Raw genomic sequence first — 25,482 nt, 5'->3', positions numbered from 1 at the left:
TTCATTAAATTGGTCAACACGATCCGATAAGTTTAATTGAGGGTTTGTTTGGTATCGTTGTAATTTTTTGTTTTTCTAAATCATATAATATATGTCATATAATGAATAGAAAATTAGTCTAACTTATTAAAATCATGATAATTTTGAAAACTGACAACAAAAAAGTGGTAACATCTTTTTCTTGTTTCCTATTTTTGGTTTTTTGTTAAAAAAAAACAGAAAACTGAAAACAAAAAACGATGTCAAACAAGCCTTAAACAAATTGGGTTGTGTTGAGATTTCCAACATGAAACTAGCACGAATCAACTAGCCTAAAAAAATAACTATTTATTTATCAAATTAATGATTAATATTCTGAACAAGACTAACTTTAAAATATAACACGACAACGCGACACAAATCAGAGAGTAAAAAAATTTAGTGTCAGGGGTTTATGCCAAACGAGTCAACATGATACATACTGTAATACTATTTGATTAAATGGCTTGAGTTAGGGCTAAGGTTTTTCAACCAGTTTATCATTTAACAAAAGCACGAGCACGAGTACAAAACGATATGACACGTTTAGACACATTACGGAGTATAAATTAACCAATTAGGCGATTACGCAATATGAAGACCTAATTTACGCAAGGCCGAATGGTAAACAAAGAAGAATTAAAAAAACCCAGAAAATTGGGGTCAAGGTGTGAAAATTAGACAAAGAGGAAAAAAATTGAAAAGAAGGTTAAACACTAAACAGGGACAAAGACAAGGACACAGACAACAACGGAGGAAATTAAAGAGGGCAAAAATTTTATACCCAAAAAAATTAAAAAAAAAAGAAAAAAAAATCGAGAAAAAAATCGAGGAGAGAGAAAAAGATCGAGAAAGATAGAGAGAGAAGAGGAGAATCGAGACAGATTGATGGGATTTGTATGCTGCTTCTGCTGATGATAAGTTTGTATACAACAACAAAAAAAATTTAATACCCTTTTTTTATTTGGATTCGACATTCGATCTTTTTTTATATTTGTATGATTAATTTTAGGTAAATAATTCGACATTTTGAGCTAGTGCCCAGATTCGATTCCGTTGATAATTCCCTCTTTTGCATCAAACCCTTATCCAAAAATCCGATTTTTAATTGACCCATTTGCAAGAATTTGATTTATATAGTTTTGCTGGGTTGATGAATTTTTCTGGGTTTGTGTTTTTTTTGGGGGTTTTGAGGTTGTAGGTTTTTTTCCTTAATTTTTTTGGGGGAAAATAAGGTTATTCTACTGAATGGGTGATTTTCGGGAACCAAACGGTGTCGTTTTGGAAGAATCTCCGGTACCATCATCATCTTCTTCTCTTTCTCTCTCCTCTTTTAGCCTGGAAGTGTGGGCCCGGGCCGAGCAGGCTACCCATGAAATAATATTGCAGGTTCAACCCACTGTTGTTTCTGAGGAGAGGAGACGAGATGTTGTTGATTATGTTCAAAGGCTTCTTAGAAATTGTCTTGGTTGTGAGGTTAGATATTTTCTGCATTTTTTTTCTTTGCTTAATCAATTAATTGATTGGTTGATTAATTAATCCCTACTATTTAAGTTTTTTAAATAGTGTATGTAAATTGATTGTACTTGTGTTTTTGTTAGTTTTGCTGATTGTGTATTTTTGTTCAATTTGTGGGATGTTTGTGAATGCTGGAAAAAGGGTTGAGTGATGAATATGAGTAGGGTTTTAGATAAGAAATTAGTAGTTAATAATAAGTTCGAGGAAGAAATTCGATGATTGGCAGCTGAGGATGGATTTATTTTGAACAGCTATTGTTGTTACAGTAGGTTATCATTGGGTGAGTGATTTGTTGAGATGGTTTATGAATGTAATTATTCACGAGTGTGTGTTAAGTGCGTGGTAATCTGCTGAAAGGGCGGTACTGGGTGTCCTTCGGGGTTCTTCAGCTTGTTTTGCCAAGTTATCCTGCATGATTTTACGAGGATCATGACACATGTGTGATGTGTATGTGATGGTTATTGGCTAGACCCTTCATGAGAATATGGTTCTTAAGCATAGATATATGCTTTTGAAGTCTTGCATGGTGATTGATTATGGTTGGAGTCATAATGTGTTTGACGATGAATGAGGGAATTAAACTGGGATTGATTGAATCAGTGGCCATGGCATGCTATCCTGTACTAGATATGTGTGTTCTTGACTGAGTGTTCTATCGAAGGGAAAAGGATTTAAGACCGAGTGTTCTATTGAAGGGAAAAGGATAATCTTGCGTATTTAAGATAATTATTAAAGGTCCTTGGTTAGGAAAATATACTGTCAGAATGAAATTTCTGAGATATCCCTTTTTCATATGATATTCACCCCTCTCCCAAGATTCTTCTTGATTGAGTTTGGATCTATGGCTGAAACAATGTATGGATCTTCTGATAATGTTCATTTTTGGTGAGTTTGGTTGGATAATTTTTTGTCAAATCCTTTCCTCCATTGGCTCCATATGAACTTTACTGTAGGGCGCATGTTTCCTGATAGAAATTGGTTTTGTAGAGGATTTAGATAGGTTTGCAAGGAAACCTGAGCCTCTCCATTGGGACTTATGATTGAGCTTTTTTTAAATATAAAATAATTCTAGAATTGTGGCTTTATGTTGAAAGTTCCGCATTGGAACCTAATTAAGAGAAGCTCTATATATTGAACTTTTAACTTGTTGATACAGTGGTAAGATGACTGCGCTCTCAATACTTGCGGTATTGCTTGGAAAAAAAGAATTTAGTCTTCATGCATTGTATTCTGTCGTTAACTCTTGCATTATTCTAATAGTTCCTATATTCTAACCAAGTAAAACCCTATTGCACTTGTAGTCCTACCTACAGAAATATCTAAGTCATCTTCCCTTGGATTGCTTCCTGTAACACATGTTTGAGAGCACCTTTATATAATATGGATTTTCATGGCTGTAGCGTTTGTGGGTTTTTGGTAGCAAGGGATATCTATCTATGGCCCAATGAGCATGTAGTATTTGATGGGAGTCATTATACTATATTTTAGTTCAATAGGTTTTTTTGATTTACAAAATTGGTTAAATGGTCCTTTAATCACATCGCTTACAAGTCAGAAGCTTAAAAATCATTGAAAGATTGCTTTGAAGATAACATAATTAATGGTGAAACGAATAACAGTGAAACATTGGATGATTAAAAGTCACTATGCTGGAGGGATGTGGTGGAATTACTTAGGTTAATATTAGGGGTACAGCAGGAGCTTGGAGTAAATATACAGTGAAGTAGAGGTCATTCACTCGGTGAAACTCATAGCTATTGCTTGTTGATGCTGATCCATGGATTTTATAGAACACAATGGTGCTGAAAATTCACTGAAAAGTATATGTTTGTAGCCTTTTAACCAATTTTATGTCATCATCATGGTATGCTAAAGGAATTGTTGTCCGTATAAAATTAAGAAGCGGTGTAAAGCTAATAAATTTTACTGGAAAATGTGCCAATTCTGTGACGTTTCAGTTTTTTTAGACACTTTCATATACAGCTTCCATTCGTCAATGTTCTTGGCAATTACTATTCTTGTAAGAACTAAGACAAGAAGAGGAGAATGGAATAGTGGGCTACATGTGGCAAATGCATGGAATCGGGGCAATTAATGATAAGCAATTGAATAAGTGGGGTGGTTGTGTGGGGTAAGGGAGGATAGAATAATAGTGGGTGATTGTGTCGGGTAGATAAAATAATGAACAATCATTGCCAAAAAAGGAATAAAGTAAAAGTGAAAAGAACAATAAGGAATTGACTTGTGTGGAAAGCGTAAAGAACAAAAAGGGACAGAGGTAGTATAAAACTGCCTATGTTCGAATTCTGGCCAATGGAATCCCTAACTTTTTGCCCGAGTAAAATTGAAGGCTATGTAAGTATCTTCTCCCCTTTTAATGTTGAGATCTAATTTTATCTTGAAATGCATTAATTCTCTTCCTTCTCATTATTGACCACCATTTAATTCACATTACTCTCTCCTAATCTATATTAATATCAAACTCTCAATCTATAGACAACCAATCGATCATTGTTGGGCTGTCATCAATATTCAAGTACTATGTTTAATTGATGGGGACTAAGGGTTTCCCCCCCCCCCCCCCCCCCTTTCTGGAAAGGAACCAGTTTCGTTGTTAAATATAAATCCCTTTTCTAAATTTTGGCATCTTTATATTATAAATCATTTATCAATTTATTAGGTTTTTGTTTATTTTTGCAACTTTAGCAAATTAGAAGGGAGACAAAAGGGTTCTCTACAGCAAGGAAGTTTATGCAACTGCTAATGTTGACCACTCCTATGGTTTCATAGATTATAATATTGAATACATTAATTGATGTTAAGGGGTGCTGGGTGATTACTAGGGGTGATATGGTGGTGTTACGGGTGATGAGAGAAGATACAATTGAGCTTTGAGAGAGAGAGAGAGAGTAAGCGTTTAATTACTCAAATGTATCAACAGTTGGAGAAAAAGAGAGAGAGAGAGAGAGAGACAGAAAGAGAGAGAGAGAGAGAGAGAGAGAGAGAAGCAATGTGAGAGGTTTTGGAATTATGACTTTGTGGTTTTAAGAAGTTGAATATTAGATTTAAAGTTAATATGGGAGAGAGATGCTTGATTAGCTCTTGACTGAACACAAGCAACTGATTATGGTTTTTTTAAGCCAAGGTAGTGTTAAAATGTATAAGTGAACTAGCTGGCATTTTTAGCTTATACTTTGAGAAGTTTGTAAGTCACAATATTCCCTATTAGAAAATTAGTAATTGGCAAATATGACAAATTTTTTCCCTTTGAATAGATGTCAAATTACCAGGTCCTCTAAACAATGATTCTATGTGAAGGCTTTTAGCATTTATGGAAACAGGTTCAATCGTTCAAGTGGGCATTAAATTTTTTTTCTTACTTTCTATTTGAAGCCAGCAAACCACCCATCTTATTTTCTCCATCTTCTTTGACATACCGGAGTGTATCTAATGTGTTAGAACTTAGAAGTGTGTCCCAAAGCATGTGCATAATGTTCAATGTTTTGCAGGAAAACATGTTATAGTAATATTGTTGGAAGGAGTGTCATAAGGAGCACTTGTTCCTTTACAAGCTTAGGTGGATATAATTATATCTGAACATGGATAGATCTGCTCCCTCAGTTGTACCATTTGGCTGGATGAGGTTAAGTATTTATCTTTGAATATCAAATTATATTCCTTAAAGGTTTATATCTTGAATCTACTTGAGGCTTTACCAACCAGGTTGTTCAGATACAGAATCATTGTTAGGAAACTTTAGCATTGATGGTTTATGAAGGAAGCACCCGTATTTTTTCTTGCTTTGGCAACATTGATAGTAAGATAGCCTGAAAGAATTATCTCTTGAATCTACTTAAGGCTTTACCAACTAAGTGGGTCAGCTACAAAATCATTGCTAGGAAACTTTAGCATTGTTGGTTCATGAAGGAAGCACCGTATTTTTTCTTGCTTTGGTGACATGGCTAGTTTTCACTCTTTTATTTTATAATTCCTTACTCTTCCCCCTTTCGCCTTTGTTCTGGCCGGGGCAGGGGAGCTGGTAATTAGACAAAATCAGTTTTTTTTTTTTTTAATAATTTTTTTTTTTTTTTGGTGGTTGGTTCCCTTCATCTAATGAAGAGAATAATTTTTCTTCAATCCTTCTCCATATTGGAAAATTCCTACTGCATTTTGTAGTTATGGTGTTTTGGTGATTGTTAATTGCTATGACTTGAACATTAGGCCGATTAGGGCAAAAGGCTTGTTACTGTGTACATTAGATTGGGAGGGACAGCATAATCAAAAAGGATGAAGTACAGACTGAAGTGCTAGTTGTAAGTAAAGTCATTGTGAAATTAAAGATTTAGAAATCAAAATATTATGTGTAGGAGGACACAGTTTTTGTGTAATTAATATAATTAAGTTGTATGTATTAATTGGGAAATCAAGAAGCTAATTGCTTCCAGTACAATTAGTTTATTATTTTCTCAAGAAAGTAAGGATTACTCTTGCTCTTGATGTGCAAAGATGCAGATACTGATATCACATACAGATAACTATGCTTTAACATTGACTTCAGTATTGATCATACTTTTCTTACTGTCATACAAAAGGATGATATGTAAGTTGGAGCTATTGTAGAGGCTCGACTTAATTCTTACCTTAGTTGGAGCTATTCAAGAAGCTTTATGTTTATTGCACATAGGAGAGGCATACTATGCATGCCTTTTATTTATAATTTTAATTTTAAAATTTTTTTTTCGTTAATTGAACATCATGTTGTAATGTTTCTACAGCAGCAGCATGGTCTCACATACGTGATATTTAGCTGTCTAAAGCTAACTTCTACCTTTTGATGTTGTCAGATTTTCCCTTTCGGATCAGTACCATTGAAGACATATCTTCCTGATGGGGACATTGATCTTACTGCATTTTGTGCTTTTAATTTTGAGGAAGCGTTTGCAAATGATGTGTACTCTGTTCTAGTAGAAGCAGATCATAACCCTGCCTCCGAATTTGTTGTAAAGGATGTGCAGTATATTCGTGCAGAGGTCTATCTTCTTACTTAAAATTTTTATTTATGGCCTTTTTTATGTCCATAAGATTGATCGTTTTAATGCTGCTTTAGGAATAGATACCATGATTGTACAATGCAGTGAGTAAAACTTATACTCTTTTGTCTTTTTTCCCCCTATTGGAATCAATTATACTGTTCAATCATACTCTTTACATTCCATATCTATTCCCTTGCTGGTTACTTTCAATCACTTTGTTTTATGCATATTGTGTTCCATTAAGATTCTGGTGTTTTTTTAGTAAGATCTTTTATGTTCTGATGGTTTTCATGCTTTGTCTTTTTTCTGTATTTTTATGCCCAATCCATTGTTTTTAACCAAGTGTTTGTTCTTAACTAAGCGTGAATGATTAGTTACCAATCAAACTTGGTGGAGATGGTGGTAAATTCATCTTGTGACTTTGGGGTCACAAGTTTGAGCCTCACCTTCTACTTGTGCTTAGTAGTGGAGATTCCCTCACCTTCTCTCCATACTCTCAAGCGTCGACTCGTGTAGCTAGGTTCTTTGACCCTTGAGAGGTAACGGTTCACTATAAAGTGTGAACCATTGTTTGTTTATATAAAACAGAAGAAAAATAGAAAAGAGAAATGAGGTGGAAAGGCTATTTGGTCCTCGTTTATTTTCATTATGGATATGCAGTTTTCTCTCTCTATTACACACGTGCACACACACAAACACACTCGTGCGCGCGCGTACACATGCACAATATATATCATGTCATTTCTGATTATTGTAACAATACCTAATGATTAAAAATAATTAAAGGTTATCTTTACTTAGCTGCTATGTTTTCTTTCTTTTTAGTTGGATCATGGTAAATGAATTGTGATTAATGGAACAAACATGTCTGATTGAATATATGGGTTCTAATTCAAAATCATTTCATGGATGAAGGTTAAGAAAGACAAGTTTATCTACTTTCGAGAGAATAAATAGGTGTGGTTGTTCTGAAGGATCTTTAAAAAGGAAGTTTGCAGCTGACAAGTGAACACTTTTATGTCAAAAACAAAGCCTTAGTCCCAAAATAATTTGGGGTCGGCTAACATGAATCGTTTGAAGGAACCGTCCGAAAAGGAAAAAGAGCATAACAAGATAATCAATTGAATAAAACTTTTTTAAAAACAGGTGTTTAAAGTGAGAAACAGAAAGAGTACATATACAAATAAAATTTAAGAGAGTTTTAAAAGAGTGGTAAGGGGATAAAAAGGAGAGGGAAACATGTGAGTAAAAAACATAAAGGTTTGAGAAACGTTAGCAAAGGAAATATGTAAATTTCACAAAACACGAATTGAGTAAATAATAGAAGTAAGTACTAAAATAAATTAAACCAAAGTATATGTGTATATATATTAGATTATTACACATCCTGAATGTGAATTTTCTTCCTCCACTACACCCTATTCAACACCATATTTTCCTCAATCCTTGAAGCACTCATATCACTCTCAATCACCCTCTTCTAAGTTTTCTTAGGTCTTCCCCTACCCCTCGCGATCACAACACTTTGCCACTCTTCAAGCCTCCTTACCAGAGCTTCACTTGGTCTGCTTTTTACAAGTCAACACGTTTACAGAGTTAAAATTGGATTGCTGTTTTTGGTTTGGCATGCTCAATTAATTCCCCAGTGTGATGTGTCTCTTTTCTGAAGATGGATATCCAAGGACTTTTCATGGTTTTGTTGTCTAGAGACTCTTGAGTCTAGACACTACATGTTTTAGCATGACTAAAAGGATCGAGAGCTTACATATCCTTATTTTCCCTCTTCGCCTTGGTGCTGTGTATTGAGTTCTTTCCGTAGTTATTACCTTATATATGCATCATTATTGTTGTGAAGTTATTATAATGTGACTATTGTATAAATAGAAAGTGATTTCATAATGTGATGTTGTGGTAAAGTTTTGGTCTTTGAATAGTTTGTGATGCTGTTAGTTTAACTTCCTTTTGAAAGAGTAGTAGTTTAGGCAGTTTCAAAGGCAATACTGTAGAAAATTGGAAAAAAAATTGTTGTTGTTGGTTTTTTTTATTTTTATTTTTATTTTTAATATGGATGTTATTTAGCTTTACTTAAGCAACATGTGACACGCATTTTAGAAAATTTTTTCATCTTCAATCTCAAATTTTAGTTCCTGCTGTCCTAGAATATCTAATACCCTTTGCTTACCTTTTTTTTTTCCCCAAAAAAATATGTGATTTGTTTATGGTTTGGAATTTCTGATTGCAGGTTAAGCTTGTAAAATGCCTGGTACAGAATATTGTTGTAGACATATCGTTTAATCAAATAGGAGGGTTGTGCGCGCTATGTTTTCTTGAGGAGGTCTGTTCTTCTTAACCTTTGAGATTTCTAATGTCTTACGAGTCTGGAATGCAAATTTCTGTGAAAAGAGTATATTTGTTGTGAAAAGAGTATTCAATCTTTCAAGTCATCCTATTATATCCAATTGAAGTGCACAGTTCATTTTTGGGGTTCCCTGGACATGGATGCTTACGAAACATGGAAATTCCCATGAATGTCATGTTTCCAGTTTCCCAAACTTGGAACTCAAGGAAACTGTGGGGGTAAACATTTTCTTTGAATGAGTAGAATCGTTCAAGGATATTCAGTCGCCCAAAATGATAATTTAGTTCTGAAGTCTTTTTAAATAAGATTAGCTTTCATGCCTTTTGTCTTACAATATTTGTGGAAATTATACAAAACCATTTTGGATTTTAATCAAAATTTTTTGATTTAATGCTTAAGTTTTTGCATTTCCACATTTGTAATTGTACGGAAATCTCGTTTCCATGTTTCTACGTTATTATTTTCATTAACCTGTCTCTGAAGTACATACCACTGGGCTGCCTAGCTCATTCTTGGGTGAAGAGCATAAGGTTGCATACGTCTTAGTATCCTACTATCTTAAAAGGTCGCTTTGATTGGAACCTCAATGTGGTGGTAGTTGGTGATAGAAAATTTATGGTATCATTAGATGTATTTTGGTTCCCATTTTCTGCCAAGAAACTATAACAAATGATTATCATTTTGTGGTCAAATCTTGAAAGATTACTTTAAACATCTAGAATCCTCCATTTATGTTTCAAGGTATGTTTTCTGCTTTTTATACTGGAGTTGCTATTACTTTTGCATACTTCTCTGAGGACCATGGACATGTCAAATTGTCAGTTAGTTAATATTTAACTCAAATGTAAGGTGCTCACTTACTTGTAGGATAGTTCAACCTTTTTGTGTCATGATTTTTACTGCCATAAATTGACTTCTTGATTCGTTGTGACATAGTTTACTTCATATAAATTTATATTGATATCATTGCAGGTGGATCGATTAATTGGCAAAGATCATCTATTTAAGCGCAGTATCATTTTGATAAAGGCCTGGTGTTATTATGAGAGCCGTATACTGGGTGCACATCATGGTTTGATATCTACATATGCCTTGGAGACGCTGGTTTTGTACATTTTTCATCTCTTCCATTCATCTTTGAACGGTCCTTTGGCAGTAAGTCAATCATGGATTAAAAGTTGTTTCAGGGCATTGCCTTGTGGTGCATACTAAATTAATTTGACTATTTTAGGTTCTACATAAATTCCTAGACTACTTCAGCAAATTTGACTGGGAAAACTTTTGTGTGAGCTTAAATGGTCCAGTACACGTATCCTCGTTGCCGGAAATAGTGGGTAAGAAGCTACAAATGGGTATTCTGCTAACCATAAATGTCTCGGGTCATTAGAATGCTCATTCTTGTAGTATATTGGACTTTGCAGCTGAGAGTCCTAAAAGCAGCGGGGATGATTTATTGCTGAGTGATGATTTTTTGAAGGAGTGTGTGAAGAAATTCTCTGTCCCCTCCAGAGGAAATGAGACAAATTACAGGACATTTATGCAGAAGCATCTTAATATAGTTGACCCACTTAAAGAAAATAACAACCTTGGCCGCAGTGTCAGTAAAGGTATAGGACTATTTTTATTAGTTCATTATTTTATTTCATTCTGCTGAATAATATGAAAATCAATCCATTCTCTACAGAACCTCAACTAGAATTCATATGCTTCTGCTGATAAATTTTGCATGTAGGAATTCGTGGCATCTAAAAATCAGCATTTTCATCAAGTTTTTACAATTAAAGGATTTAAATCTTCTTTTGTTTTTTCCTCTTCTGTTTTGACTGAATTGCCTGTATTGTTGTTTGACAAGCCCTGGAACATTAGGGTTAAACTGTTAGATTACTGGCTACTACATATTAATATGAGAAGATCATCTGTAAAACTATAGGACTTTTGAGACACTTTTGGTGCATGCATGGAAGTGAAAGTGATGACTTCATATTGAGGGGCTGCCTTGACAATTCAGCATATCTGGAGCTGTTTGGATACGGATTCAGAAATTGCTCTATATTAATGTCTCTGAATTTCCTATTATGATTTTCTATAATTTGACATTGCCTGCTCAATTTGTGCAGGGAACTTCTTCCGCATAAGGAGTGCTTTCACATATGGAGCTCGTAAACTTGGTCAAATTCTGTTGCAGCCTCAGGAAAGCATAGCTGAAGAAGTCCGTAAGTTTTTTACTAACACACTGGATAGACATGGAAAAGGACAGAGACCTGATGTTCAGGATCTTGTGTTACCACCTGGATGCAATGGGTTTGCCCCTGAGGTTTTCATATCTGTAGCTGAGTCCAGGTTAGATGATACTTGTGCTCTTGAAGAAGTATCTGTCGATTTCAATGACCAGTCCACTGGATATTGTATAGGATCTGGGGATACACGACATGGTGTAGTCAGTAACTTTAGTAGGCCTGGAACCTATATGGAGAGGATTGAAATTGAACATCGTAGAGGTGTATATGGAGCAGATCCTTGTAGAGCTATGCCAGCATCTCAGTTATCTGAGAATGAACTTTCTGCTTCTGCAAGCCGTCATTCTGGTGATGCCACTGATCTTGCAACATATGGGATTCAGGAGCTTAGAATAGTTGATCATAGTCATAAACCTTCCCCATATACAGAAGAGGATAAAAAATCTCCTTTACCTAACATAGATCATGCATCTAATTCTAATCTAATTCCTCCGCAGCCCTTTGAGAATGGAATGATGGAAAATGGATATTTAGATGATGAGCGACCCACAGATTCTTCTCTTTCAACTCTCAGTAAAAAATTTACTGGACGGCCACATACATGCCATGATGGTAGAAACTTAACATCTGGGGAGCAGGAAAATGTTCATTTATGCAATAACCTGGAGTCAGACTCTAGTTATTCATTTATGAACGCGAATGCTCACTGCTTGGGAGATTCACATTATGTTTATCGGAATAAACTTTCCTCTAAGACTGCTGGAAGCCATGAAACAACGATACTCCACCCTGATCTGTCAGGGGATGTTGAAATTCATCTTGAAAATCTGGGATATGGACGGTGGTGGTTCGATCATGGGTTGCAAATGACCATGCAGCCCATTCATCTGACCCTGCCTCCTGTGTTCCAACCCAAAATTCCGTGGGATGCAATTCGGCATTCAGTGCATTTCAGGCGGGATGTTGTCCCACAAATGAATGGCCCAAGACCTGCCTTCTTTCCCATGAATTCTCAAGTAGTACATGGTACTTATAATGTGGATGAGATGCCAAAGGCTCGAGGGACTGGAACATATTTTCCCATAACGGTATACACAGTTTGGCTGCTGGATTATTATACTTCATAATTGTTAGTTTATTTGCTACACGGGAAGATAGTTCCATCGATATCAATGTCATTGTCTACTCTTTTTTCTCTGTTTGTTGAAACTGATTCTTGCTTCATCTTTTTGCAGAACCATCACTCATACAGAGAAAAGCCCTTTGTAAAGGGAAGGTCTCAGGGACAATTGAAGTCTCCTAGGACCAATGGCCGTGGTCCAGCATCTCTAGATAGAAGCTCACAGGTACAATCTCCCGGTCGTCCTGGTGTTGGAAGGCCGAAGTCTTCGGATTTTTTTGAAAGTTCACCTAGGGGTAAGGTCTACAAAGAAGTCAATGGATTTGTTCATACTTCTGAGAAGGCTGTTGAATCTCTTGCTCCTGGGCACCCGCCATTGGAAGCCGCCTTCCAAGATACAGAGAGTTGTGAGCCGCTCGATTCAGTCCCCTCTCCTGGAAGCCAAAATGGAGAGAGTGTGTTTATTGTGAATGGTGACAGGTACTTGAATCTCTACCAACAAAATCAACAAACTTAGGGTGTGTTCCTTATCAATTCCCCTATTTCTATTCTTAAAGACTTTTTTGTCTTTTTTGGAAAAGAAAAATGTTGATTTTTGATTTTGTTATCAGTTTGCCAAATTAACATTATAATGTGACTAATTTCCAGTCTGTTACACAGCTAATATCATACAGCTTTTGAATTACTTAAAATCAGCAGTTATCAAACTAGTTTGGCAAGAAAGCTCGCTGTTAATAATATTATTTTTCCTGTGTTGGAACTTGTAGGCTCACTCTGCAGTCATACCACCTTAAAGACGATGAGGACTTCCCCCCTTTGTCTGTTTGACAGCAGTGTAGCTGAAAGCTTGAAACCACATAGCAGAAACTAGAGGTTTTTCAGCCAGGGGTTTCATTAGAGGCATTTTTGTAAATTTTACGAAATTGTGTTGCATTATGTTGAGTTTTTATAGCTCACAGTTAAGGAGCTATATTACAGTTAGGAACCTAGTTGATGATTCTAACGCCGTTTTTGGTAATCCTTGTTGCATTTGTAGATAAATTTTGAAATGCAAATCTTGTAGATGTTTATTGTATAACTTCATATTACGAGTATCGAAGGAGTGTATTCTTTCTGAAGCTGGAATACTGCTTACAAACCCTTTGATCTAAGTGAGTTTGGGTGCCATTTCCCTGGCTTTACCAAAATTCTCTTACAAATTAGATTTGACACTTCTATTCCAAATAAATCCCACAATTGCATTATTGTTTTTGATCAAAGTTTGTTGAGCTGTCTGAAAGAGCATTTTCAGGCCTTGTTTGGTTGACATGGGAATTAAATCCCCTTAGGTTGTGTTTGGAAACATGATATTCATTTCAAATGTTGGAATTGAATTTCAGAATTTGAAATCTTGATATTTAATTCAATTGTTAGGTGTTTGGGAAACATTACAATTTCATTTCCAGAATTTGAAATCCTAACTATTGTTTGGAGATGACTGATATTTTGAATTAAGCAAATAAAATTTTCATTAAAAAATAAATTACATTTACTTAATTAATACTCATGATAGATAATTAATTAAATTAAACAAGCAGAAAAAAATGAAAATAAATTAGCTAATCAAGTGATAAACATTTAACTATAAATTGGAGGAACTTATACTCAGTAATTAAAAATTTAATCGAAAAAACTGAAAATTAACTGATAATTTCGACAAAAAAACTGTGTAATTAATCGATATTATCTGGAAATTAAGATGATTCAATGGAGGCCAAGAGAAAGCTCAAAAGCTCCTTCAATGGAGGAGTGATAGCTCACAAGTCGGTTCAGTGGAGGAGAAAGAAAGCTCACATGCCGTTTCAATGGAGAAGAGAGAGACCTTACACGCTACTTCAGTGGAGGAGAGAGAAAGCTCATACGCCGCTTCAATGGAGGACAGAGAAAAGTTCAGACGCAGCCTTAATGGAGAATTGAGAGTACACTTTCACGGAGAAGACAAATTAAAGCTCACTAGTTGTTTTAATGGAGAATTTGAGTACGAAAAAACACATCAATCTTCAATGGAGTAGAGAGCTCACAAAATGCTTCAATGGAGGAGAGAGAAACCAAGCTGAGGAGAGAGAAAATCAGAAAAGGGGAAATCGGGTCTATCCCTAGGAGAGAGAAAGTCAATTTTTTATTTTTCAAGAAAGTAAGAATTTGAAATGATAGGCTTTGGGATGGAATTTGAAATTTTGATAAAATGGGTATAATTCTTTAAGGGCTGGATTTCAACCAAATGCAAATTCAAATTTTAACATCACCCAAACTTGTTTTTTGGCCCAAATCCAGCATTTCAAATTTCATGGGACCAAACAGGCCATTAGGAAATTGCATTTCATGGGAAGTTATTTCCCTCATGAAATTTTTAAGAATTTCCTAAATGTGTTTGGTTGGCAATGTGAGAATTTAAAAATCCCATGAATTTTGATTGACCAAGGGGAGGCTAAGTAATTTACTTCCCTTGTTTTGTGGGAAGTTGAAATTCCCATGAATTTCCACTTCCCCCATTTTTGCCTTTATGTGTCAACCAAACAACTTTTCAATTTATCAAATTCCATGAATTTTCACTTCCCCCATTTTATGTTGTTAACCAAACAAGACCTCAGTAAATTTGCGACACTTCTACTCAGGTCATGACTGAGTTATAATGCTCGTGTCGCAAAACCATTGGTCGAACACTATATTAAATCTTAATCATTAATCCTTTTGTATTACATACATTTTATTAAGGACTATCAATGAATTATTGGTCCAATATTATAAAATAAAATGCTTAGTAAACACATCTTCCTTTACACTACAATTCTTTTATAGTGAAATATATATTAATTTTTCTATCTTCCTTCACACTACAATTCTTTCATAATGAAATATAAATTATTTTTTCTAGTAACATCTTCCTTCACACTATAATTCTTTCATAGTGAAATATAAATTAATTTTTTTAGTATGCACTCGCACGTACAAATGTTATATGTATCCACTATGATTTATTAATAAGGTAATTAGTGATTGATAGACATATTTAATGGGAGTATTTACATTTTCCAACCCAAAATTAATTTTAAAAAACACTAATCATATACATTAACTTTTGAAATGTTGGGTTGAAATTCATATATTTGACCTTTAATTTGAGAATTATAATGTTTTCTCATAAATTATTAGGAGTCTTTTTCTGGTAGCAAATATTCCTCTCTTTTTATTTTAATGACATGCCTATGATCATCAATTAAAAATAGCAGGATATTCTAAAAAGTCCAATCAATATAAGTTATAAAACGGCTCTTCCATATGATATAGGACCTCTGAATGGATTTAAGTCTTCTTACTCCCATAATTGGGGGATAAGTAGTATTATAATGTGCAGAATATATAATTATGACTAATACAAAGCTGCCATGTATATTGGTATTTATACTTTCTTTGGATTAAATTAGGGTAATCATACTTACGAATATGAATTTGATTTTTTTTTTTTCTTCTTTTTTTTTTTCGCTTGAAAAAAATGAATTTTTATGTATTCAACTTTGAATGATATAAGTGGAACCACTTCAAGTTAGGGATGGTATCCAATGTATGTGATCACGTGGAATTACATAATTATTAATTTTTCCTCCATGTGTTTTTAATTTTAAGTGTTATACTATGACCAGCACATAATTTTAGGCAATTGATGGTCGGATCAAATTTTACCTATACCATCAATTCAATGTAAGAAGTCTAATTTTTGGATCAAATAAATATTATTAAACAATGAAGGATTTTTGTTGTTAATGTATCTTCTTGATTGAAACTACCGTAATATATTATTATCTTTATCTTTATTTTATCTCAAACTATAATTATAGACTACACTTTTATCAAATACTCCATATATACTTTGTATGACAATTCTATCAGCATAATTATAGTAAAATGTACACTTTGTATCAAATATAAGTACACTTTTTTTTTCTCTCTCTTCACCCTTGACGGTGTATGGTTGGTAGTTTTGACATCTACACTTATGCATTTGTAATAATTTATAAAAATTTGGTATTTAGAAAGTATATACATAGAGACAAAATTAACAAGATCTTATATGAATATATTATTTGTTCTATTATTTTGATTTTTGAAACATATAGATAATCACTAAAATTGAATCTCAAAAAGTACAAGGACTTTGTATTATAGGTAGAGAAATAATTCAACATGACAAATTTCACTTAGCTTTTAGATTCTCCAACCCTTAAAATCAAAAAGTTTGAAGTATTATTGGTTGTCAATTCATCCAGACAAATAGGTCCAAACACAATTAATATATACCAATAAATAAGTCAAAAACATTAAGAGAATACTTTTGAAAATAAAAAAAATATAGGAAGATTTTTTACAAAAAATGTGAAGGATCACCTACCAAATGTATTGCAAAGTTAGATGTAGGCCATATTTGGCAAATGTCACAAACAACTCGAGTGGAGAATACTATTTTTAAGTCACTTACTACGTGTTTATTCATAGTAGCATCCATGTTTATGTTCATAGATTCTTTTCAATAAAAAAAACATTAATTAGAAAATAGAAATATACCACCTGCCGGCAATTTATGTGTATAATTTATCAATTTGTTTATTTTCTACTTGTATTAGATAATGTGTATAATTTATTGTTAATGAAAGAAATCATAATTTTGATTTTAGTGATTTTGACAATTATAATCAATTTTCACAATTTTTTTGAGATACCATCCTTTTCATTTTAATTTTTTTTATTTATTTTTATTTAAAGATCCTTTTCATTTTAATTGAATACTAAGCATATGATGTGGAAGGAGAGATTGGTGTGGTAATAGTGTCTGTGTCCATTTTCGATTTTTTAAAATTTACATAATAATTACTAATGGTTGTTGATTAAAATTTTAATTGTCGAATATTATATTGCGAAAAGTTCACGAAGTAGCAAGTATTCTTATAAAGTAATCTGCAATTTGTATACGGAGTACTACGTATTTGTTATTATCTAGTAAAAAAATACTTGTATGATTCTTGAAGTAATAAATAATAATGATAAATCCCATGTCATAAAAATTTATTGCCATCCTTATTAATTTTTTTTTTCTTTCAAAGTAATCCAATCTTTAGCCTTACTAGGAAAAAATATCTACAATATTGTTCATTATCTCTTTCTTATTAATATGCAATTCACACCGAGCCAAATTTTCACAAATGGCTTATCATCATCAAGTGGAATAAGTGTTAGGCGCGTAGGCCCTATATATTTCGCTTGTAAATAGGATGACATTTTGGTAAATAATGGAATCTGAGAAAAATCGGTGGTAGAAAATATGATGACAAAAAGTATCACTACATGCATAATAGTACATAATAGTACACAAAAATGTACCACTGTACCATTAAAAGAGAGAAAATGTATCACCGAATCCCCGATTGCCCTCCTATATGCATGCAAAATACATAGGCTCTATGCGCTTATATGCATCCAAACAATTAGACATGCGAAAATCGAGTCAATTATGGCATGGCTAAGCCATACTAGAATATTGATTATTAAGTCCGCTTAGCCCCTTTATCTAAGCGAAACTTTTTATAGAAAACGTATAATAACATTGTCAACCAAACAAATATCTATAAATTAAGAATTGTAAGTGTAAAACTTAGCGTACAAGTTCTTAGGGAATGTAACTTTGTGCATTCAATCAAATGATCGCCATATAACCTAAAACAACTTCTTTCAAAAAAACTAGTTTAAAATTGTTTTAATAAGTTTATACTTCGCATAAGCTTTCGTTGTCACAACAAGATTCACCACAAGTAATTATAATAAATACTCCGTATAATATAATAAATTGGTGTTTCGGGGTGGTATCCAAATTTTTTTTAATTGTGTAATGTAGTCCATTATTGTCTTACGTGGTATTTAAGTGCAATTTGTAACTCTCTAGAGTTTGTACAAGATGTCATGTTAATATACTTTTATAACTTTTATTCCAATCAAATGCAACACTTAGGTTTTGCCCTATTTATACATCAGATCAATACATATTAACTAAAAATATTTTTAAATGAAAATTGTTCGTTGATTAACATAAATTCAATATGCTCGAACTAATTTGAAACGAACGAAGTACTTTAACATGCTAATCCAAGCAGAGATGTCAAAACGCGACTCGACCGACCCGACTCAAAACCGACTCGAAAAATATCTGTTTCAAATTCGACTTACATAAACACAATTATTAGCAGGACTCAAGTTTGAAATTAGACCCAACCCGATCACCGAAACGATCCGAAAGCCTGACACCTCTAAATCCAAGGGGCGGGATCCCACATCCAACAAAGATTAAAAAAACAAGACCCCACACAATGCCAACGTAAAAAGATTACCTGCCACTTCAATCGGTTTCTGTAAACACCTTCACACCGCTACTTCATTCTACTCTCATCTCTTTTTCTGGTTGCCTCCTATAAATTCCTTTAAATCAGATAAATTTCCTGTGAAATTATTCTTCAAAATTCCAAAAAGATAACACCTTTTTTTCTGTTTTTCTTTCCACTTTTTGGGTTTTTCAGCAATCCACAAATGGCACTTTTTAATCGAGGTCGCAGATTTTTCAAGTCCAGGATTCCATATTTTCTTAAAAATTAGTATAAACCCACAAAACCCTTTTGAATTGTGACCTTCAATTCTTGTAATTTAGAAAAAAATTCGTATTTTATCATCTGGGTTCTTTGAATTTTATGGCTTTGATTCATAAAATCAGTGCTAATAGCTACAATTACTCACCTTCAGTAGTAGAAATGGCGAGAAATTTGCTAAGAATTAATTATTCGACGCTTTTCTGGTTGTGGTTGGGCGTTTTCTTTTTTGAATTTCATGAAGGAAAACCCCGGATTTTCTAGTGTTTTCTCACTTTATTTTTCTTATTGAAATTCCACTGAAAGTTAATTAGATACATATATAAATACTTAGCAATTAAAAGTTAGTTAAATTTGTTTGATATATAATCATGTACAATATGAGAATTAAGACTCAAATTGGAGGAGCAAATTCTCATATGAAGTATGTTGAAGTTGATCCATCTGATCGTTATGGACGTGTAAGTTTCTCATTTTTCCAATTTATATTGTAATTTATTTCTGAGTAATTTGTGATTTATTATGTTTAATTAGTCATATTGCATTTAATTGATGTTTGCACTTGATTCTTTGTAGAATTGGAACTATTCGTTTGATGTGTCTTGTTATGTTATGTTATTGGTTTGGATTATGATCTTGTGTTTTGTTCGATAGAGTAGAGGTGGCAAACGAGTTGTTTGGACATAGATAGAGTTAATTTTATCGGAAATTATTAGTTTTTTTTCCCCTCTATTTTTGGGGGATTGATTCTTGTATGGTATCCTTATGAGTTACCATGTCTTACCTTGTTCTTTGACAAGTTTCGTTAAATCAAAAGATGGAAGTGATTAGGACTTTATGAATTGGATGAAAATGGGAAGTGAGTAGAACTTTATGGAACGGAGGGAGTATGTTTCTTGACTTAAATGTTCTTCCTTAGAGACAACTTGAAGTAGGTAATGAGTTTGACTTTGAGAAGATGATATGATGTATGGCTTACCATGGTTGGTGCAAGTGAGCTAACATTACAAGTTGGGATGTTAGTATCAGACTTTTTTTAGCTTAATACAAGTATTTTTTTTAAAATAGGGGCTAAAACCGTATTATATATTCGTATTATGCCTTGAAGTCGCAATCGTCAATAAAATATGTATCTAGTTGTTGTTTGTTTGTTTTGCTGGTATGGGATTAAATTATGAAAAGGCTTTTCTGGAATGAATGATTTTGTGCTAGTGCTGGTTATACATAGCAATGATACGGTGCTGCTATACTATTGATGGATCTATATGGTTGCTTATTGCTATCAATAAATGGTGTCCTGAGGAATCAACTAGCATGATTAAACCACAAATCTTTGCGATAGCATGTCAATCTTACCTTATTTTATATTCACCAACCAGCAGCATTTTATATTAGTATCACATGTATTGGTGGAAACTTGGTTAATGTTGTAATAGAAGAACCCTTCCATTGTACTACCTTTGTTTCTCAATAGATACATCATCTTAACTTTTTACGTTATTCCTACACTATATATAACACTAAATTTCATTATTGTAGAGTTTATTTCAATGTAAATTTTCATAATATAAATTTATTATAATTTTTATCAAAGCATAATTAAAGATATTAATGCTCAAAGTAGTGTGTTGGCAAACGTGTACAGTTAAAGTGATGTTTCTATTGAGAAACAAAGGTGGTATGTATCTTTATGTTTCACAACTGCACTTTGAATGTCAATTATGCAGTATGTTCATCTTGTGTTTATTGAGGGAGGTGAAAGTGATTATAATTTTGTTCTGCTTGATTCGTTGTGTACTTGTCAATTGTCATAGATGGATCCTTGGTGGGAGTCTGGGAGAGGTGTGTATTTCATTGCTAAATCTGTTGTGTGTGACTGATGCTGACAATCTTTGTATTCAAAGCTATAGATCATACAATTGGTAGCTGTTATTGGTTGGTTAACTGATATGTAGATGTTTGGTTGTCAAATCTCCGGCAGTTCAAAGACATTCTTGGCAAAGGAGCCGTGAAGACTGTCTATAGAGCATTTGATGAGGTGCTTGGAATGGAGGTAGCATGGAGCCAAGTGATGCTGAATGACGTTCTTCGTTCTCCGGATGAACTGCAACGACTCTACTCTGAAGTTCATTTGCTGAAGAACCTTAATCATGATTCTATCATACAATTTTACAACTCATGGATAGATATTGATCGGAGGACCTTCAACTTTATAACTGAAATGTTCACCTCCGGCACTTTGAGAGAGTAATCCCTAACTCTTTCCTTCGATTAATATGTGGATCTGTAGTAGGACTTATGCAGTTGTTCTCAATCTCTTTCCAATACTTTTTTAGACTTATTCATTTGAAATACGTCATTGAAGTGTATACAATAAGATAATATTTTTGAGATTAAGGAAAACTTCACTGACTCTGACAAGTAGCATTACATAAACATTACTAAAGATAAGTGATTTACAATGGTGTTTTTACTTGACCAAATAAGTGTCTTAGAAATGGCATTTTTACTTGATAAATCTCATGGATTAAATTACTTAAAATATTCTTGTGGCATCTTAGTGTTTCTAGATTCTTCGATATTTATGACATCAGAAAAATTATAGGCTACAATGAGATTAAGAATAATTATATAAATTAGTAATTTGATCAAGCATACTGTGATAATACTAACCCATTCAACTCCACATCTTATACTATTGGATACCATTAATAACTAAAGCCTAAAGTCCATTAATTAATGCCTTGTGTTGTGGCACTTTGATCACAGATATAGGCAGAAGTATCAGCAAGTTGATATTCGAGCTATCAAGAATTGGGCCCGTCAAATCCTCCGTGGTCTCGTCTATCTGCACAGTCATGATCCTCCGGTGATACATAGGGATCTCAAATGTGACAACATTTTTGTTAACGGCCATCTTGGACAGGTGAAGATTGGTGATTTGGGATTAGCAGCTATTCTTCGCTCAAAATATGCCCACAGTGTTATAGGTCAATCTCCTGCTCATATGTGTTATAACTAGCTCTGACACATGTATACAATTGGGAGGGTCTTGAACTTTCAATTGGCTTTTGCCATCCTCTGTCTTAAGGATACTTCTCATTTTGATTTTATATGAATTTACACTAAGTTACTCAGAGGTTTTAAGCTGAGCAGACAACACTCACAGTTGTTTTATTAATTAGCTTTGCAACTGCTGTGGCCCTCAGTTGTTTTATTCATTTTGCAAATCTCTGTTTTGAATGTAGGATTTTATCAAACCTGTTGAGCTCTAATTTTAATTGATTTATTCAAACTAATGCAAAGTATATTATTTCTGACTACGCTTCTATTCTTTGTTATGTTTTAAATGACATCTTTATACATCACTTCTTTTGCTAGTAATTCTGTGGACTTTATGCCGTATGTCACTGATTTGTTTATAATTTATCTGACAGGGACTCCAGAATTCATGGCACCAGAACTATATGAGGAGAAATATAATGAGCTTGTAGATGTATATTCTTTTGGAATGTGTGTCTTAGAGATGCTCACTTCTGAATATCCCTACAGCGAATGCTCAAACCCAGCCCAAATCTACAAGAAGGTGACATCGGTGAGTTTTCATGAGGGCTTTTTGATTGTATTTCTATATTTATTTTCCACTCCTCTGACCCATTCCCTTATTGAATATTCCAGGGAAAGAAGCCTGAAGCTTTTTACCGAATCCAAAATATTGAAGCCCAGCAGTTTGTTAGAAAATGCTTGGAAACTGTTTCAAAGAGGTTATCAGCCCATGAGCTACTGTTGGATCCATTTCTGGCGCCTGATGAGGATCTCATGCCCGTGCCGGAACAACCTCTTAAAATATACTCCCCAAAGGGTGTTTTAATTGATATGCCTTTTCTGCTTGATAAACCTATTAGAAGTACTGACATGACAATCACTGGAACTGTGAATCCAGAAGATAGTACCCTTTTCCTCAAGGTGCAAATCTCTGACAAAGATGGTATGTTTTTATCTATCTTTATACTTCTCCTTGTTCAGTCCTTTTTCTACTGGGCATGGCTCCAACTATTCTTAGAGCCTGTCAATTAGTTAACTATAGACATATTTTAGTTTACGGCTGAATGGCAAGACAATTTTGTTAAAAATGCTTAAATATCTTGGAATGGTTAAGTGGGTATCTTACAATTTACACTGTAATTTTAAGGCACATTAAACAATGCTGGTAGTCAAATTTCATATTATGATCTGCCATGCCTAATATATATTGTTGTTCTCTATCCAATCTTGTACTGTGGCTAGTTGTCTATTACTTCAATATCTTTGTTAAAAATTCTAATACACACTTTTGGTGTTTTGCTTGTACTGCACTGTAAAGGTTCTGTAAGGTTTATTCACTTCCCATTTGACATCATTAATGACACGGAAATGGAAGTTGCTACTGAGATGGTGAGGGAACTGGATATAACTGACTGGGAGCCACATGAGATTGCTGATATGATCGAGGAGGAGATATCCTCTTTAGTTCCAGGATGGAAAGATTTAGATTCACCCAAAAGCCAGCAACAACACAGTTTTGACTATAATGATGATGATGAAAATGACTCTCCCTTCCCGTCTTCTTGTTCACCTTCCCATGGGTCTCCCGTTGGTTCCTCCAAGTCAAGTGAAGTACTTTGCTCTCGTGAGATTCCTTTGAACATAAATCATGATTGGCTTGAAGGTACATATATAAGCTCCTACCGAGATACAATAATTTTACTCACTTTGTTCCAAAATAGATTAAACACTTAGACTTCCACAGTTACCTATGCATAACTTAACTACTAATATCTTTAATTATATATGGGAAACATTAATAAATACTGAGGATATTTCAAAGTTATAAATTGAGACTTCCAACTACATTTTACTTAAATATATATATGGTCAAATTGAGTAAATGGATAGTCCAAAAGTCAAATTTTATTTTGAAAGGAGGAAGTATTGTAAATTTGTAACTAGACTTGAGAGTTTGGTGAGAGTAGTGCTTCTTGTGCGCATTTGTATTATTGATTCATATCTGGGATTTTCTCTAGTATCAATGAAGCTGTAATTAATTGTAAACTAAATATAGTAATATACATGTGATTGATTGAATGACAAATTGACAATTAAGGGTTGTTATTGGCTCTCCTAAGATGTAAAACAAGTCTAATTGGTTTGTTTAGTGTCTAAATAGCTCTGGCAAGCTAGTGAATTAATTAGAATTTGTAGAAAGTAATCTTGCCCGAATCTTTTAAACTGTACCTCTTTCTTCTTCCCACTCTAATTTGCCATATCTAATAACAGTCCATTTTTTAAGAATTAGGCTTGAGATACCCATCTTCTACATCAAATCCTAAAAATAGGAATAGCAGTACTGTGAGAAAGTTCATAATTTAAGTTGAACTAATTTGTAGATTGGCATAATATTTTGGGACGTGGTGTCCCAAGTTAGAAATGTGGTCTTATTGAAGTGGAACGGAGAGAATAATATGTATGTACTTAGGAGGATTAGAGCTTTCTCAGGGGGTAATTGTACTTGTGTAAATTCTTTTTGGTTACAGGACATTTGGTTAATGCCGAAGATGCATATTCAGAAAGCTCATGTAGCTCAAGCTCTTGCTCTGATTTTGAGTACACTTCGCTGAAGAGTCCTGAAGCAAGGGATATCATTTCGGATTTGAAAATAGAGGAATGTTCTAGGTTTTGTCCTCGAGAAAGCACAACTTTCAAGTGTGATGATAAATACAATGGATTATCTGGTACTCTTAAGAGTATGAGCTCAAGTGGACAGAAGAAGTTTAGCAGGATACGTTCGTTCATGGACATCCGTAGCCAGTTGTTGAACCGGGCCTTGATGCAGTCCCTGAACAAGCGACGTGCAGCCAAGACTGTTGGTGCTGTGGAAAATATCGGGTTCCATGATCTTTGCTGACCTTTTCTAGGAGGGGGATGCTGGATGGTATTTACTTCATTACTTGTGGTGTTTCCATTTCCTAAATACTTGAACTCCTTTGGAAATTGTAAACTTTTGAGTGTAATTTGCCACGTCCAACCAAACGAGTATACTCGTATATAAATTTGGTTTGTTATCTTTTATGCGAGATTGCCTGTACCCTCAAGAAAATACAGAAAACCTCAAATAGTCTGGACTGAGGACTGAAGATGATGCATTCTGTAATTAAAAAAAAGAATGAAATTGCTAATCTTGTAAATAATGGCAGAAATAATCTCTGGATGTTACCAAAAAAGTTATATTAGTAACCTTTACATATATTGGTTGATCAATATATGTTAAGTTTACAATTGGTGTACAATATTTATTATAAAGTTACATTTTGAGTTACATTTTTAATGAAAGTGGAAATACCAGCGAAAGTTTCAGTAAAAGAATTATCACAAACGATAGTAATTTCACAAAAATCGAAAATTCTACTAATCTTGATGTAACTCAAAAATATAAACATTTGTGGGTTCGATGCAAAAATTGTTATGCATTAAATTACAAGAAATTACTTTAGTC

At 33.8% G+C, this 25,482-nt stretch overlaps 2 protein-coding genes across 4 annotated transcripts; both read left to right on the top strand.

Annotated features, from left to right (window-relative positions):
• The first annotated feature begins 599 nt into the window (after positions 1-599).
• Positions 600-13,472, top strand: LOC110731027. 2 transcript variants are annotated; one of them, XM_021910885.1, is made up of 9 exons: positions 600-1,494; positions 6,381-6,566; positions 8,812-8,904; positions 9,901-10,083; positions 10,160-10,262; positions 10,350-10,535; positions 11,046-12,253; positions 12,401-12,803; positions 13,053-13,472. In XM_021910885.1, exons 1-8 carry the CDS (start codon positions 1,267-1,269, stop codon positions 12,800-12,802), a joined length of 2,589 nt encoding a protein of 862 aa, XP_021766577.1. In that variant the 5' UTR covers positions 600-1,266; the 3' UTR covers position 12,803; positions 13,053-13,472. The 2 variants fall into 2 exon arrangements, with proteins under 2 accessions (XP_021766577.1, XP_021766576.1); XM_021910884.1 differs by having other exon boundaries at positions 602-1,494; positions 12,401-12,765.
• Positions 13,473-18,628: 5,156 nt separating this feature from the next.
• On the top strand, positions 18,629-25,182 carry LOC110731011 (probable serine/threonine-protein kinase WNK5). Of its 2 annotated transcripts, none has more exons than XM_021910875.1 (7): positions 18,629-19,411; positions 20,932-21,197; positions 21,720-21,940; positions 22,388-22,545; positions 22,629-22,938; positions 23,314-23,658; positions 24,524-25,182. In XM_021910875.1, exons 1-7 carry the CDS (start codon positions 19,322-19,324, stop codon positions 24,892-24,894), a joined length of 1,761 nt encoding a protein of 586 aa, XP_021766567.1. In that variant the 5' UTR covers positions 18,629-19,321; the 3' UTR covers positions 24,895-25,182. The 2 variants fall into 2 exon arrangements, with proteins under 2 accessions (XP_021766567.1, XP_021766561.1); XM_021910869.1 differs by lacking the exon at positions 18,629-19,411 and adding an exon at positions 20,086-20,792.
• Positions 25,183-25,482: the final 300 nt, after the last annotated feature.

The sequence above is a fragment of the Chenopodium quinoa genome, unplaced genomic scaffold (genome assembly GCF_001683475.1).
Source record: "Chenopodium quinoa cultivar QQ74 unplaced genomic scaffold, ASM168347v1, whole genome shotgun sequence".
Classification (NCBI taxonomy): Eukaryota; Viridiplantae; Streptophyta; class Magnoliopsida; order Caryophyllales; family Amaranthaceae; genus Chenopodium; species Chenopodium quinoa.
Note: the sequence above shows the minus strand (reverse complement) of the source record. Positions and strands in the feature narration are given on the sequence as shown.